The sequence below is a fragment of the Onychostoma macrolepis genome, chromosome 12, assembly GCF_012432095.1.
Source record: "Onychostoma macrolepis isolate SWU-2019 chromosome 12, ASM1243209v1, whole genome shotgun sequence".
In the NCBI taxonomy this organism is placed as follows: Eukaryota; Metazoa; Chordata; class Actinopteri; order Cypriniformes; family Cyprinidae; genus Onychostoma; species Onychostoma macrolepis.
The window spans coordinates 648,019-664,780 of NC_081166.1; the positions used below are offsets into that span (position 1 = coordinate 648,019).

The window sequence follows — 16,762 nt, forward strand, 5'->3', positions numbered from 1 at the left end:
AAATGTATATACATGTAAATATTTTGTATATGTATATATAAATACAAACACATGTATGTGTATATATTTAAGAAAAATATTATGTTTATATATTAAATATATTTATATATAATATAAATAAATGTGTATATACATGTAAATATTTTCAAATATATACTGAATGTGTTTTTATATATATATATATATATATATATATATATATATATATATATATATATATATATATATATATATATATATATATATATATATATATATATATATATATATATACACACATATATACACACATATATACACACACATATACACACACATATACACACATATACACACATATACACACATATACACACATATATACACACACATATACACACATATATACATATACATATACACACTCAGTACACATAGATATATTATGTAAACAAACTTTTATTTTGGATGCGATTAATCATTTGATGGCACTATTTTTTATTTATTTATTAAATTAAATAATTTTTATTTTATTTATTTTTTTGCCATTAAAATATCCGTGGTAGCTGGCATGGTACTAATCATAAAGCAATAACTTTCAGATTTGAAAGAGTAAAAACATTGTTCAATTTGCTGCAGTATAACACTGTTTCACAGATGATCCAGACGAGTGTCTGTAATTGTAAAATGACATGGCAGCGTGAATGTGAAATGATATTGACTGTAATTTCAGAGTTATGTTGTGATGGGATGTTGGTGGGAAACTCGTGTTTCGTGTGTCTCGTCTCAGACAGAAACGCTCGTGGAATGCCAGCGTATTTGATTCTGCCAGCAGGACTTGTACTTAATTTCCATCAATCAGTGTGTTTATGCGTTTGCAAGCTCTCATGCACATGCGGTGTGTTGTGGTGTGTGTGTGAGAGCGAGAGGAATCCAGGCCTCGTCTGTCGTATGATGTCGTGATGCTCAAATCGAACGCATACTTGTGACGTCATCAAACACGGACCACTTCACTTCCTAATACACACTCAGAGCTGTTAAAATCACACGGACGTAAACGTCACATTTTAGAGCAGCTTTTGAAGGCTGTGATGCTTTTCTTTCCACTGTGTTTTTTTGGGGTTAAATTTAATTAATAATTTTTCAACCTCTTGCCATTTTCACCATCCATCAATAATAAAATTTTGCTTTGCCCTACTTTGCTTTTAAATGCATCAAAAAAAAAAAAAAGTATAAAGGAAATATTTTTAAAATCAATTTTAAAAAGTTAAATAAAAATGTATTTAAAATGCATTTTAAAATCAACTTAAAAAAAAAAAAATTCTAACATTTTTATTTTATTGTAAAGGGCGTGCTTAAGTGATCAACTCTGCCATTTGTAAAATGTTGTTAAACTTTACATTTTCTATTAAGAATCTTGTCATGATCTGGAGCTGAAGACTGTGAATGTCTAAATGAACTGTAAAACTCAGTCCTGTTACTACTTGTTTTTGTGTATATTTATTTATTATGAATATTAAATATTATAATCAATTATTTTAATCATTGAAATCTAACGGGATATAAGCCTACTTCGTCTGATAAATATTTTACTTTTTTTTTTTTGTGTTTTTGATATTTATATATCACCTTTTCAAATGTAAAAGGAAAGTGTTTCATAAAATCCAGATATGGGCAAATGCACTGCTTTAGTGATATGTTTATTTTATGATGATGATTTCTGTCTAATGTGCGTCTCTGTTTGTGTGTGCAGCGATCCTGAATCTGGATAACACTGTGGTCGATCTGGAGACGTTACAGGCGCTCTACGAGAACGTAAGCAGATCCTCTTCTCTCTCTGTTCTTCTGCTGCTTTGCTTTTTGAAGATTCTTGTTTTGTTTCCAAGCATCTCTATTGCTCATATTTAGAACAAACCCCTAAAAATGAAACTTGCTTGTTACATTTTTAGGGCCTCAGGCATGAGTGAATCCTCAGATCATGCCAAACATGTGCTGCACAAACCTTCATTTATACTGAGGAAATTAAAAGCATTTACAATCCAGAATCATGTAGCACATATGGCTCATCACGGTGTTGATCGGAGTGATTCTCCTCAATGCATTCAGATGTTTTCATTGTTGAATGCATGTCTGTAGTGATCAGGTGAGCCTTAAATATCATGCAGGAGTTTAAAGGGTTCATGAAATGCATTTTCAGATTTGTATACAATGTTTCTCAAGGTTAGTTTATAAACTTTGCAAAGTTTCTGCACCAAAAAAGGTCCAGTATTTGCAAAAATGATCGTTTTCCAGTATGTTATTATTGCAGAGTACTGTAACCTCAAGTGTAAAAATCGAGAACATTTCGATTTTCCATTTCATGTGTCCTTTAATACCAGAAAACACACACTTGTATTGATCAGGTAATCAGACCTGTGAGAGAAAAGATGTTCCTGCAAAACCTTTAATGTTTCTAGAATTAAACACAATGTCTGCACAATGCACACTCCTGAAATATATTAATGTCAAAACAAGTTCAGAAAGCACATCACTGCAGGAATGAACGCTATGTCTCGTGAAAGCATGTGTGTGTATAAAATCGCCCCATTTGAGAAGAACGTTCGGTCATGTGCTTTGATTAAAGCAGCAAAAAACGGCTTTCGTTTCAGGATGCGAGCTGCTTTTGCATAAAAATCGTTTATTTATTTTAAAGCATCATGTGCCAAATCATTAGAGGACTTTGAACGGTCCTAAAATTCGATTCAGATCCATTCTTCCGAGATCTGAGAGTTTGTCTGTCGGCGGAGGCAGAAACATTAAGATGTTTTCGTCTGGCTCGCACCGTAATTATGGAATCCAGACCTGTTCAAATAGCCAAAAAAAGAAAAACATACAGTCAGACTGCAGCAATGCACCTAATGATCGCGCTAATGTGTTTTTTCCCCAACTTTTATGAGTGCGAGTTTCCAGTCTGGCCCGTGTACAGATGTCAGTCCTGCCGTTCGCTGTCGTATCTGTATATTGTCTTTTGATATCTGCCTTTGAGTTTGTGTTTGAAGGCCGAGCGTTTGAGCGCTGAAAGCTGCTTCATATTAACCGTATTTACACTTAAAAACGCAGTAAATGGGATGCAGAGCGTGGCGTTTGAAGTGCCGTGTGTATATGTGCTGTGATGGATCTCCTGATGACGCTTAATGGAGCCTGAGACTTTTCCAGAGTTTATATTCACGCCTGAGCCGTACACACACTCTCCTGAATGAACGTGTTTGTCTTAGCCTCATTTTTTCTTTGTGTCTGAGAGCGAGAGAGCCGTTTTCTGTCTTTGATCACCTTCCTGATGGCCTTACGGCGCTCGGCTCTACGTCTCGGTGCCGTTTGATGTCGGCTGCTTTGTTTATGAAGGTATTTGTTCTGCAGTTCGCAGAGAAACTCTGAGACGGGAAAACTTAATCTAATTAATCATAAATTATCTTTTCAGGGGTAATTTCAAAGTCAACGTTGATGTGCGAAGATAGTAAAGATAGTAGAAGATGGTAATTTAAAAAAAAAAAAAAAATCAATTAATTCACAACATACAATAGATATTAACGTTACTTCATATAATGATCTTTTGATGAGGTGCTGTTACTGCCGTAGTGCATGTCTTTCTGTCCGTCATTTCAGTCCATCCGTCATTTGTGTCCGTCTGTCTGTCTATCCATCATTTGTCTGTCATTTGCATCTTTCTGTCTTTCTGTTCATCTGTCCATCCGTCATTTGCATCTGTCTGTCGCGTCTGGTTGTTTGTTGTACTTTCACAACACCACATTTTCCATAATTTGCTGCCCCAAACTCGGTTTCTGTTGTTCTTTAGCTCTTTGAGAAGGAAACTCATGAGACGCTGTGGCTTTTATTGGACTCTGGCTTCCTAACGACTTTGATTACACTCTGTTCTGCTTCCAAACAAACCCAAATAATAATGTGGCTAAACGCAAACAACACCAGGGTGCGGATTTTTGTATAAAATACAGTGACTCTGACAGATGACTAACATTTTGACCATCAGAATGAAGTCTGATCCGTATTCTGACCCGTGTGGCACAGACATCTGCATTTCTCACTGTTTTATTGTCAGCTCATTGTCCAGAAGCATCAGTGTTTTTGCTTCTGTGAAATTATAGTTTGTTTGTGTTGAAATGCTGTTTTGTGGTTTCAGAGAGCCCAGCATGACGAGCTGGAGAAAATCGAGAAACACATCAAATCCTCAAAAGACAAAGAGGGAAGCAAACCTCTGGACAAACCCGAACAGTGAGGATCAGAACACACACACTTGCACAAATACAGTCAGTTAATGACTTCCACCTGGTAGTTTTCATTAACCAAGGAAATGCTTTTAATATATTTTTTTAATGCTCACAGGTTTCTCCATCAGCTCTCCCAGATTCCTAATTTCTCCGGACGAGTCTTCTGTATTCTCTTTCAGTCGACCTTCACTGAATGCATCTCATCTGTTCAGCGCAAACTCCAGATTTTGCAGAGAGTCTGCAAGGTACGTCTGTGCAGTCTGACTGCGTGAAAAAAATCAACATGCTGTGCAATTCTTAAACTAATCGATTAATTTGAACCAAACTGGTGAATCCAATGCGAGTCACACAGGAATCATTGGTCTGAATCATTCAGCCAACTCGCTCACTCACTGAACTGATTCAGATGACTCGCTTTGCTCTGAACCTCAGGTTGTTTTGTGCAATAATGACTGATAACAGACGTCACACACACATGCGGTCTGGTTTTGTCCCTGAGTCTGGTTGCTGGTCTTCTCTCTCCAGGCTCTTCAGAGCGGCTCTGGAGTGCTGCAGGTTCTCGGGTTAGTTTTGGCCTTTGGGAACTTCATGAACGGAGGGAATCGCACCAGAGGACAGGCGGACGGCTTCACGCTGGATATTCTTCCCAAACTCAAGGATGTCAAGAGCAGCGTAAGACACACACACAGTTTAGACACAAACACACTTCTTAACTGGTCGTTTTAAACGATTAGTTCACTTCCAGAATAAAAATGTCCTGATAATTTACTCACCCCGTGTCATTCTAGATGTTCATGTCTTTATTTCAGTCGAAATGAAAGTAAAGTTTTTGAGCAAAACATTCCAGGATTTTTCTCCATGTAGTGGACTTTAACGGGGATCAACGGGTTGAAGGTTCAAATTGCAGTTTCAATGCAGCTTCAAAGGGCTCTACACAATCCCAGCCGAAGGAATAAGGGTCATCTAGCCAAACGATCGCTCATTTTCTAAAAAATATTTATATACTTAACCGAAAATGCTAGCTCTGCGATGCGCAACCGTGACTTCACATTACGTAATCACTTTGGAAAGTTCATAGGTTCAGAACTCCATCTGATTTTCTCCAACTTCAAAATCGTTCGACATTTTTATCTTTTTTTTTTTTTTGTGAAGTGCATATGATTTAGTCTTTGCTCGTTTGCTTTATCACTGGGATGGTACTTCCGCTTATGTCATGCGTGACGCAAAGGCACAGACGCGCATAGCAGAGCTAGTGCAAGACATGCATTTGTGGTTAAAAAAGAAAATGACTGATTGTTTAGAAAATGAGCGATCGTTTGGCTAGATAAGACCCTTATTCCTCGGCTGGGATTGTGTAGAGCCCTTTGAAGCTGCATTGAAACTGCAATTTGAACCTTCAACCCATTGATCCCCGTTAAAGTCCACTACATGGAGAAAAATCCTGGAATGTTTTCCTCAAAAACTTTACTTTCATTTCGACTGAAGAAAAAGACATGGACATCTTGAATGACACGGGGGTGAGTAAATGATCAGGAAATTTTTATTTTGGAAGTGGACTTATCCTTTAACTAGTGTGTTTTTCTCCTGTGGTTTTCAGGACAACAGTAAGAGTCTGATGTCGTATATCGTGTCTTACTACCTGAGACACTTTGACGAGGTGAGATTCATTAATGATGCTCTCACTGAACAATATGCTCCAAAACATCTTCAGCAATCCGTCTGTTTGTGTGCGCGCGCGTCTGTGTGCTTCTGTGTGTGTTTGTGTGTGTTTTTCAGGACGCGGGCAGGGAGACGTGTGTGTTTCCTCTCCCAGAACCTCACGACCTGTTTCAAGCCTCTCAGATGAAGTTTGAGGACTTGACTAAAGATCTGCTGAGACTCCGGAAAGATCTGAGAGGTAAAATGACGCTTCAGATCCACGCTGATGCTCACAGATGGATGAGTGTTTGAGTGGTGTGGTCTCATTTCTAGTGTTTTGTTGCTTAAATTGATTCTTTTGGAAACTGGCAATGGAATGTTGATTGACAAACGTTTACTGAAAGTATGAAAAGGTCTGAAGGCTATGGTAGTTTGATTAGTTGAGCAAAACATGGAAATCAATGTGGCTGTTGGTGTTGCTAGGTGTTTGCTTTAATGTTGCTAAGTTATCATAAGTACTTATTGGTTTCTTGGGTGTTGCTAAACAGAAAAACAGAGCAGCTACTAAGAACAAGTACTTAGTGAGTTTGGCACATTGTATCTTGAGTTTTGAAAATACGATGTACACAGAAAAAAAAATTAGTGTAGGGTTTACTTGGAAACAATTTTCACAGAGAAACTGCTAAATTTCACAAATAATTAAAAAGAAATGGCAAGTAACACTGAATTAAACATGAAATTGGGAAGTAGAAATCATGTTTTCTTGTAAAACGTATTTCTATAATGTTTTATTTACAGCTTCAAAAAAGATTGTTTTACAGTGTGTGTGTATATAACAACAGGATGTCAAATCAACACAAGAACTTTGATCAAATCTGAAATAATTGAAAGCTGAATCATTCCTCGCAGTGACTGCCACATGTTAACCGTAGCATGATCGTGAGCGTTATCATTAGCGTGGTGTGTGTGTGTGTGTGTGTGTACTGCGGTCAGCTGTTAATGGCTCTGGAAGTGTTTAACTCATTGGCAATAGTTAGCAGGCTTCTACTTAATATTTTAACAGAGTTCCTAATTTTTTTATTAAAGACGTTCTCTGGGATTCTTGGCATGTATGTATGTATGTATGTGTGTGTGTGTGTGTATATATATATATATGAAGTTAGATACACACATCTTTATTTATCCATATACATACAGTACAAATACAACAAATAAAGCAATATATGCTATAACAGATCTCAACTGCTTGATCTCGTCCAACTCTAGTCTGATCAATGCAACTGTAAGGTGTGAAGATATAATAAACATTAACATCATGATTTTCTGTAAAGCTGCTTTAAAACAATGTGAATTGTGTAAAAAAGAAAAAGCTACACAAATAATTAAAATGACTAAAGATCAAAATACAACAGAATAATGTAAATAATTGATGGAATATATTATAATAGTGATAACTAAAGTAGTAGGTAATATGTATTAAATACAAAATGTGTGTGTGTCATATTTTCAATATAATATATTAAATAATAAATTAATGTATTAAATATGTATTTAATACTTATATTAAATTTATATATATTAATCATTTATTAATAATATATAATACTATTTTAAACAATATAACAATTTAATATATAACATTATTAAATATATGTGACCCTGCAGCACAAAAGCAGTCATAAGCAGCAGGTATATTTGCAGCAATAGCCAATACACTGTATGGGTCAAAATTATACTTTTTTTTTTTTTAATGGCAAAAATCATTAGGATATTATGTAAAGATCATGTTCCATGAAGATATTTAGTAAATGTCCTACCCTAAATACATAAAGTTTTTATATATTTTTTTTTTTTAGCACCCTCAGATTCCAGATGTTTCAAATAGTTGTATCTCAGTCAGATATTGTTCTATCATAACCATACATCAATGATGTAGATGTATAAATCTCAATTTCAAAAAATTTACCCTTATGACTGGTTTTGTGCTCGCATTATTTTATTATATGTGTGCATATATATATATATATATATATATATATATATATATATATATATATATATATATATATATATATATATATATATATATATATATATATATATATATATATATATATATATATATATATAATTTTTTTTTTTTTTTATTATATAATAAAAGTATCATTTTCATTTTTAAAGGCATGGTTTTGTTTTTTGTCATGTTTTACCCTTTTGATAAACGTATACTATACAGCGAATCTTAACTGCTTTATTGTTTGTATTGACACAAAATGTGAACTGAATTGACTAGAGATCAGAATATGACAGAATTATGGAAATACCCAGAACACCACAGTAAACACAGTAATCGTCAAACACCAGTGTGAATGGAAAACTCTGGTTTCCTCAGCTCTCCTCTGTGTTACTGGTGGAATAATCACAAGTAATGATTGATTTCTCCAGTCGATCAGATGCAGTCGTGAACCCGGCGCTCTAATCGCTTCTGCCCAGACTGTTTCCCGTGAGCGTAATTGGACTAATTGCTGCGTGTTTGAGCAGAAAAATGAAAGATTGCTCTCTGGGAAGGAAGTGAAGATTGTCCCCTCGCTCTCTTTAATCTCGGAGTTCACAGGTTAACGTGTTTGATTCGTCTAATCCGGAGTTTATCCACACATTCTGCTGCTTCGCTCTTTGAACCACTTGATTCTTTGACTCTTTCTGGTGAAGTTTAAGCAGCAGCAGGTTCACACAGATCTTACTCGTCCAGATCTGCTCCACACAGGCTTTAGTTTGGTTTGTGTTTAGAGGCGTTTGTTTCGCTTCTATCCGGTTGATGTCAGAACTGATGAGGTTTGCAGATGTCCAGATCGGTCAGGAGAATCACAAACCGCTCTCTGACCGCTCGTCTGGACTCAAAGATCAGGAGAATCACTGCATGCGCTTTCAGATACGGAGATGACATTAATAAAAGTGTGTGGCCCAGAATGCCTCAATTACACATCAATGATCATTTCTGGATGAGAAGTTTTTCTGGTTGGTGATTCAAGCTTGTTGTTGTGTGCTTGAACGGAGTATTTATTTTGTATTTTTAATTTAAGAAATAAATGCCATTTTGAATATAAGTATGGGGGCCTCATTCATGAAACATGAGCAGAATAAATGTTTTTAAATTAAACCGTTTTTATTTAATAAATATATTTAGTGTTTTTGTTAATATAATTTATACAATATATTTTAATAAGTATTATATACTGGATATTAATTAAACATTGTTTCAAAGCAGTTTTCAGAAAATCATGATGTTCATTTTTATGAATTTTTAAATAATTAGTGTCCTAAATTTTTTGTTTTTTTTTTTTGTGCTTTTTTTATAAATGAGGCCCGGTGTAATTTCCATGTTTAATATTTTAAGGATGCATTTATTTGATTTAAAAAAAAAAAGTAATATTGGGAAATATTATTATAATTAAAAATGGCTGTTGTCTATGTGAATATCTGTTAAAATGTAATTTATTTCTGTGATCAAAGCTGAATTTTCAGCATCATTACTCCAGGCTTCAGTGTCACATGATCCTTCAGAAATCATTCTAATATGCTGATTTGCTGCTTGGTTTTTACATTTTGTATTTTTTATTTCATAAATGCCATTTTTAATGTAAATATGAAGGGCCTCATTCCTGAAACACGAGCAGAATCAATTCATAGTCATATTCCACTTTCTGTATGAATGAACTCATTTTTTCTGTGTTTGATGAATGAGGCCCAGTGTGTCATTTCCATGAGGAACGATTGTTATTTCTGATATTAATTTCTGAATGTAAATGTTGTGTTTCCCAGCATGCACTGCGGAGGTGGAGAAGGTGTGCACTGTCTCGACTGAAGAGCATCTGCAGCCGTTTAAAGAAAAGATGGAGGTGTTTGTGGGTGAAGGTGAGTGAGTCTGATGATGCGGTGAGCGTGGGAATGATGGGATTCTCAGACTCACTGAAGTGTGACTGGTGTCAATTAAACGAGGGAATTCCTGGGATTCCTCCCGCGCCTCTCCTGAGAATCGGCTTGATTCTGCCGGGGGAAATCACAGGTTTTGTGGCGTAGCAGGTTTGCTAATGCGTCGTGACCTCTAGAGCCGCGAGCATGAGATTCTGCTGACCCGGACTCGCATTAATCTGAGTCTCTGACCCACCGGACCAGAGGTCTGCCCACACACACACACATACGTATGTGAATGCATTAGTTCAGAGAAAGCTCCTCCACACTGATCAGTGCGGTTGCAGAGATGCAGAACATCAGTTTTTCTCCCTACAGTTTCAAACACATGTAAACAAACACATTATGCACACAGTTTGGCACATACTGTCTCTCTGACTCACTCTCTCTCTCTCTCTCACACACACACACACACACACACTTTCTCTCACACACGCAGACAAACACAGAGACAGTTCTCCTGACAGACAGACGTGTGTGTGTGTTTGGGGCGGGGGGGATTTGTGGTTTTTCATGGTGTTGAGCCCTTAACCACTACCGGCCTCAATTTGTCAGAGCATCTTGAGTCGTGACCCCTGCACTTCTGAGGCAGCCTCTCTCATTGTCTGCTGTCCAGAAAGAGACGCAATTTCTCACACGCACACGGCCAAAAATATCAGCACCCTTGGTAAATATGATCAAAGAAGGCTGTGAAAATTAATCTGTATTGTTAATCCATTTGATCTTTTATTTTAAAAAATCACAAAAATCTAACCTTTCATTGGATGATAAATTTAAAATGGGGGGGAAATATCATTATGAAAAATGTTTTTCTCAAATACACGTTGGACACAATTATTGGCACCCCTAGAAATTCTTACGAGTAAAATATCTCTGAAGTATATTCCCATTCATATTCACAATTTTGAGCACTCCAGGGTGATTATGAACATAAAATTATCCAGCCGTGGCTTCCTGTTTCACAGAAATATAAATAGGAGCCCAAATTCCCTTGATCATCATCACAATGAGGAAAAACCAAAGAATATATTTCTGATGTGCAGCAAAAGATAATTGAGCTTCACAAATTAGTGAAGTGGCTTTAAGAAAAGAGCTAGAGCAGTGAAAATTCCCATCTCCACCATCAGGGCAATAATTAAGAATTTCTAATCAACATAAAATGTTAGGAAGCTGCCTGGAAGAGGACGTGTGTCTATATCGTCCTAATGCACGGTGAGGAGGAGAGTTTGAGCGGCTAAAGACTCTCCGAGGACCACAGCTGGAGAATTGCAGAAAATGGTTGAGTCTCGGGGTCAGAAAACCTTGTCAAACAGCACATACATCAGCACAAGTTGTTTGGCAGGGTTTCAAGAAAAATTCTCCTCGCTCATCCAAAAACAATCTCCGGCATATTCAGTTATCAGACACGACTGGAACTTCAAATGGGACTGGCTTCTATGATCAGATGAAACTAAAAAATGAGCTTTTTAGCAGCAAACACTCAAGATGGGTTTAAAAAGTACCCCATGTGTACAATGAAATATACTGCTGTATTTTTGATGTTGTGGCCTATATTTCTGCTGGAGGTCCTGGACATCTTGTTTAGACACAAATACCAACAGATAAAAAAATAAACAAGTGACTGACTCTGTTAGAAATCTTATAATGGGCCATGTTTGGATCTTCCAACCGTACAATAATCCAAACACAAACCTCAAAAACAACACAAAATGGGTCACTGAGCACAAAACCAAGCTTCTGCTGGCCGTTCCAGTCCTCTGACCTGAACCCTGCAGAACATGAGTGACCTGAAGAGAAGAAGCTGTGAATCTAAAGGGTCTGGAGTGATTCTGGATGAAGGAATGGTCTCTGATCTCTTGTCAGGTGTCTCTAACCTCATCAGGCATTATAGGAGAACATTTAGAGCTGTTAAACTGGCAAATGAAGGTTTCAAAAAGTATTGAATAAAAGGGTGCCGTTAATTGTGGCCAATGTGTATTAGAGAAAAACATTTATTTCATGATATTTCCCCCCATTTTTAAATTCTTCTTATCCAATGAAACGTTAGATTTTTGTGAATTTATTTAATAAAAGATCAAAAGGATTAACAATGCAGATTAATTTTCACAGCCTCCTTTGATCATATTTACCAAGGGTGCTGATATTTTTGGCCATGACCGTATATATAAATTATAATGTTAATATATTCTATATATATACTGTTGTTAATTTACTTTCATCATTATTTAAGGCCAGTTTTTAATTCTTCATCTTTAACCTTTGTTAGGGTCTGTTTTTTTCCTGACCCTGTAAATCTGTCATTCCTGTAAAATGTTTCAGAGTAAAAGTCCTCAGCAGTGAATCAGTGAACATCGTTCAATCGTTACAGGAATAATTCGGCTAACACAAACTGATCATGCATTTATCCTTCTGACGCTGTAGATCTCAGATCTCATTCATTCTCGCAGCTGTCACAGTAGATTCTGCTGATCTGTGTGTGTCGAGAAGACGAGTAAATGATTTCGGTTTGAGCTGAGCTCTGTTCTTCTGACCTGAAGCTCTTTCATGTTTCACATCAAAAGCAGCAGCAGCTTCTTTCTGTTTCCTGTTCATTTGTCTGTTTCTCATACGCTGCTGCTGAAGATCAGAGCTATATTTCACTGCTGAGGCGTTAGAGATGATGGTGTGATCAGCTGATGCTTTTAACACCGTTACCACAACTGAACATCATATCAGAGAGAGTGAGTGATTGGCATCTCTCAGTGATGAACCACAGACATTAATTTGAACTGATGTTTTATAACATCAGTATTAAAAAAAAAAAAAAAAAAGAAACTTATAAAAGCAATATGACCATCTCAAATAACTCGCTCAAATGCAATGCCCGATATTGACTATGAAACACTGGTAATATGCAGCGCGTTCAACATGTTAATATTCCAATGCATCCTATATTAGATTAATCAGATATGTAGCTAACCCAGACATCACTGCGTGGCTTCAAAGCCATGCTTCTCTCTCTTCTCACGTCTTTGGACCCATGCTGTGTCCAGCTAAACAATCAGAGCTCAGGGTGCTGCCCAAAGTGCTGCTTTAACCAATCAGAAAAATATATATTTTCACGATCATTGTTTTCATGATCGATCATCGCTGTCACGGCCGAGTACTCGATTGCTGTTGCACATCCCTATTATAAACACCCTCACACTGTGTTTTATAATGTTAATGGAAATGTAATTATCTGTCTAGCTCTCTCTATAGCTCTCTCTCTCTCTATTCTTAATTTTAAAGTTACATTAATTGATTGATTTTACTTTTTACCTTTAATGCCAGTTTTTCATCTTTTACCTATATATTTTTATATTTAGTTTTTACCTATTTTTTATATAAAATGATTGCTGTTATTATATATGCAATACATGTACATTTATAAAAGTGTACTCATACAGTAGAAAATTTTAAACCCCAAAAATATAAAAAAGTTATGTTATTAACTGCGGAAATGCATCTTCTGTAGAGCTGCTTTACAGCTGAAATTGAATTTTTCTTAATGAATTTTGCAGCATTAACACTTTTTTCATTTTTACTTTTGTGAAGCTACTTTGAATCAGTCTGTATTGTATTGTATTGTATTGTATTGTATTGTATAGTATAAAGCACTATATAAATAAATGTAACGATTTTATAACCCCAAATTCACATGGCTTTTTTTTTCTTTTTCTTACAGCAAAAACAGAGCTGGAAAGTCAAGAGAAGCAACTCAGTGACACCCACAAAATGTAAAGCATCATTTCTGCTGTTACTCTGAGCCTTTTTTAGTAGACATACAGACACAAAATGCACAGTTCTATAGCTTAAAGCAGCAGGGTGTATATTGTGCATCTTAAAGGATTCAATATAATGCTTCAGGGTGATGCTGTGGTCAGTTGTGATGAGGTTTCTAAGTGTTCTGGCATGAAAAGAGTCCTGTGCCTTCACCTCTCTGTGATCTTTTGCTCATGAATGTGGGATTTTAGGAGGAAAACACCTAGAACACATGAACGCAAATGATGCAGTTCTGCTCCGTTCAGATGTGCTGTGTGATCTCCAGCATCTGGCAAGCACTTGTTTCTCTCTGAAAGCTCAGTTTGTGATGGTTTGTGTCGCAGGTTCCTGGAGCTCTGCGTGTTCTTCTCGGTGAAGGCCAAGAGCGGAGAGAAAGAGGTTTCGCCTAACACCTTCTTCACCGTTTGGCATGAGTTCTCCACCGACTTTAAAGAGAATTGGAAGAAGGAGAACAAGATCATCCTGCAGGAGAGGTATGTCAACAAACACGCTGCAGCTCTTTCCTCCATAACGCCGCTGTTGTTTAGTCCAGGATCAGGAGCGGCGCTGGGCCGTAATCGCTCAGGAATGCTGGACGCTTTTTGGTCCGACAGTCTGCTTTAGAAATACTGGTGCAGGCTTAAGGCTTGTCTCCTTCTAAGATCACTATTTTATACTTTATACAGTGGTATATAACTAAAATGTTACTTTTATGTTCAATTCAGATGCAGTTATAATATTGCACTATTTCACCAATCATTGCATCAACAGTGGTGTTTCGCTCTTGAATGATTCAGTGTTTTTGAATGAGTTGAAATGAGTCAGTGATTCAGTTTAAGACTTATTCTTAACTTTTTTAGCAAGAATAAATAGTAGTATACTAGTGTGTGGTTTCAAAATCAGCAGGTCTCTTTGCTTCATTCTTAAATGAATCGGATGTTTTGAATGAATCGGTTGAATTAGTAAATCAGTGATTCACTATAAAAGACGATTCACATTCATTTGTCACCACCTGGTTTTAGTTTCATATTTAAAGTATTATTTTATAGTTCTACATTCAATCTATTTTAAACCCTCATAATGCATTTGGGTCTGTTTTGATCTGAAATATTATATATATTATATATATATATATTTATATTTATATTTATATTTATATTTTTAGGAGATGTAATTTTTGTTTTTGGGTCATTTTTGATCCAGCTCTGTATGGAGCACTATTAGGTGTCAGAAATACTTTATCAAATTATCTATGAAGTAATATTAGTTAAACTAGTTATATTTCAAAATATATTTTCTCTTTCTCACTTTTGGACTGAATTTTGCTTTTGAACATGAATGTTTCATCTATTGATGAACAACTGCAGCATGAAAAAACTGATCACATTTTTCATCTTAAATTGAAAGTTTATCCAAGTAAAAAATTTTATTAGAAATTTGTAGGTTTCATAAATTTGGACTATTTTTGAGCAATAATAAGTTACAAATTTACACACAGTGATATATTCAAATAAGATTGCTTTATCAATATTGAATATATATATATATATATATATTTATTTATTTATTTATTTACTTACTTACTTACTTACTTACTTACTTATATAATTATACATTGTGTGTATTATTATCCTGGCATCACCGAATCCTCTTCATTGGTGTGATAGAAAGGCTGGCCTGTGTGTGAACCGACTTACACCCAAAATAAACCCCGGGCTCTTTCTTTCTCCCGCTGATTTATGAAGCGCTCCAATCGGAAGCTTCGCTCTCGAGTGTTGTGAAGTGCGTTGAGCTCCTGGCAGCTGTGTGATTTAATGCGGCTTCACCTCAGATACCTGAGCACCGGACACAAGTGCATCATGGGACGGCCACGTTCTACTCTGAAATCTGCTTCAGACGCTCTGTCGGGGAATATATGCATTACAGCTCCAGTGAGTGATGAGCAAAGCTTTGTTCTGACACGGAGAAGTGGACGGAACAGCATTCCTGGAATTAGACGCTCCCGCACGCCAATGAATCTCCCAGAGTAATGTCTGTCTGTGAGTGTGTGTGTGTGCTTGTTTTGGACCAAATGTCCTCACTTCTATTGTGTATTTATATAGTGCTTTTTACAATGCAGATTGTGTCAAAGCAGCTGTACAGTATTAAACAGGGAAATAGTGTGTCGAAATAGGGTCGTTCTCCTCTGGCCAGACGAAACAGTAGTTTAATTCTAGGTTGCAACAAAGTCAGATTGTGCAGAGGACTCGTCTGGTTCCCGTGGTCTTGTCCCGATGGCTGTCTAGGTGACAAAGTCTTCACTGGAGAGCTGTCTCTGGGGCTCATCTGGGTGTCCTGATCTCCGCTGACGTTCAGGGCTGTAGAGGTCATCTCTAGGTGCTGATCCACCATCTGATCTGGATACGGACTGGATCTGGTGGCTCCGGTGATCTCAGAATAAGAAAGAAACGGACTAATATTGGCGTAGATGCCATTCTTCTTCTGATGTAACGAGTACATTGTGTGTTATGGGGAGTGTTCCCGCTTCCGGTTGACCTAATTAATGCAGCCTAACAATCCTTTAACGGATTTGAATATTAGAAATGTGTAAGTGTGTTATGTGTACGCCAGGCTAAAGAGATGGGTCTTTAATCTAGATTTAAATTGACAGAGTGTGTCTGCCTCCCGAACAGTGTTAGGTAGATAGTTCCAGAGTTTGGGAGCGAAATAGGAAAAGGATCTGCTGCCCACAGTTGATTTTGATATTCTAGGTATCATCAAATTGCCATAGTTTTGAAATTGTAGCGTACGTGTGAGACTATAATGCAATAAGAGCTCGCTCAAGTCCTGAGGTGCTAAACCATTCAGGGCTTTATAAGTAATTGGCAAGATTTTAAAATCAATACGATGTTTAATAGGGAGCCAGTGCAGTGTTGACAGAACCGGGCTAATGTGGTCCTGGTTCTAGTACGAACCTTGAGGTCATATATGCATGAATTAACGTTTTTGCATTTGACATTGAGAGCATAGGTCCTTAATTTAGATATATTTTTGAGATGGAAAAATGCGGTTTTACAAATCCTGGAAACGTGGCTTTCGACGGAATGATTGCTATCAAATAGCACGCCTAGGTTCCTAACTGATGACGAATA

At 36.6% G+C, this 16,762-nt stretch overlaps 1 protein-coding gene across 4 annotated transcripts in view; it reads left to right on the forward strand.

Annotated features, from left to right (window-relative positions):
• The window catches only part of fmn2b (formin 2b), a 57,446-nt gene that overhangs the window by 30,975 nt on the left and 9,709 nt on the right, over positions 1-16,762 (forward strand). For all 4 annotated transcript variants that reach the window (XM_058793563.1, XM_058793565.1, XM_058793564.1 and 1 more), the window contains 9 exons: positions 1,733-1,794; positions 4,154-4,245; positions 4,357-4,486; positions 4,767-4,913; positions 5,839-5,898; positions 6,018-6,138; positions 9,699-9,791; positions 13,555-13,606; positions 13,976-14,125. In XM_058793563.1, the coding sequence (XP_058649546.1) occupies positions 1,733-1,794; positions 4,154-4,245; positions 4,357-4,486; positions 4,767-4,913; positions 5,839-5,898; positions 6,018-6,138; positions 9,699-9,791; positions 13,555-13,606; positions 13,976-14,125 (907 nt within the window). The remainder of the gene's footprint in view (positions 1-1,732; positions 1,795-4,153; positions 4,246-4,356; positions 4,487-4,766; positions 4,914-5,838; positions 5,899-6,017; positions 6,139-9,698; positions 9,792-13,554; positions 13,607-13,975; positions 14,126-16,762) is intronic.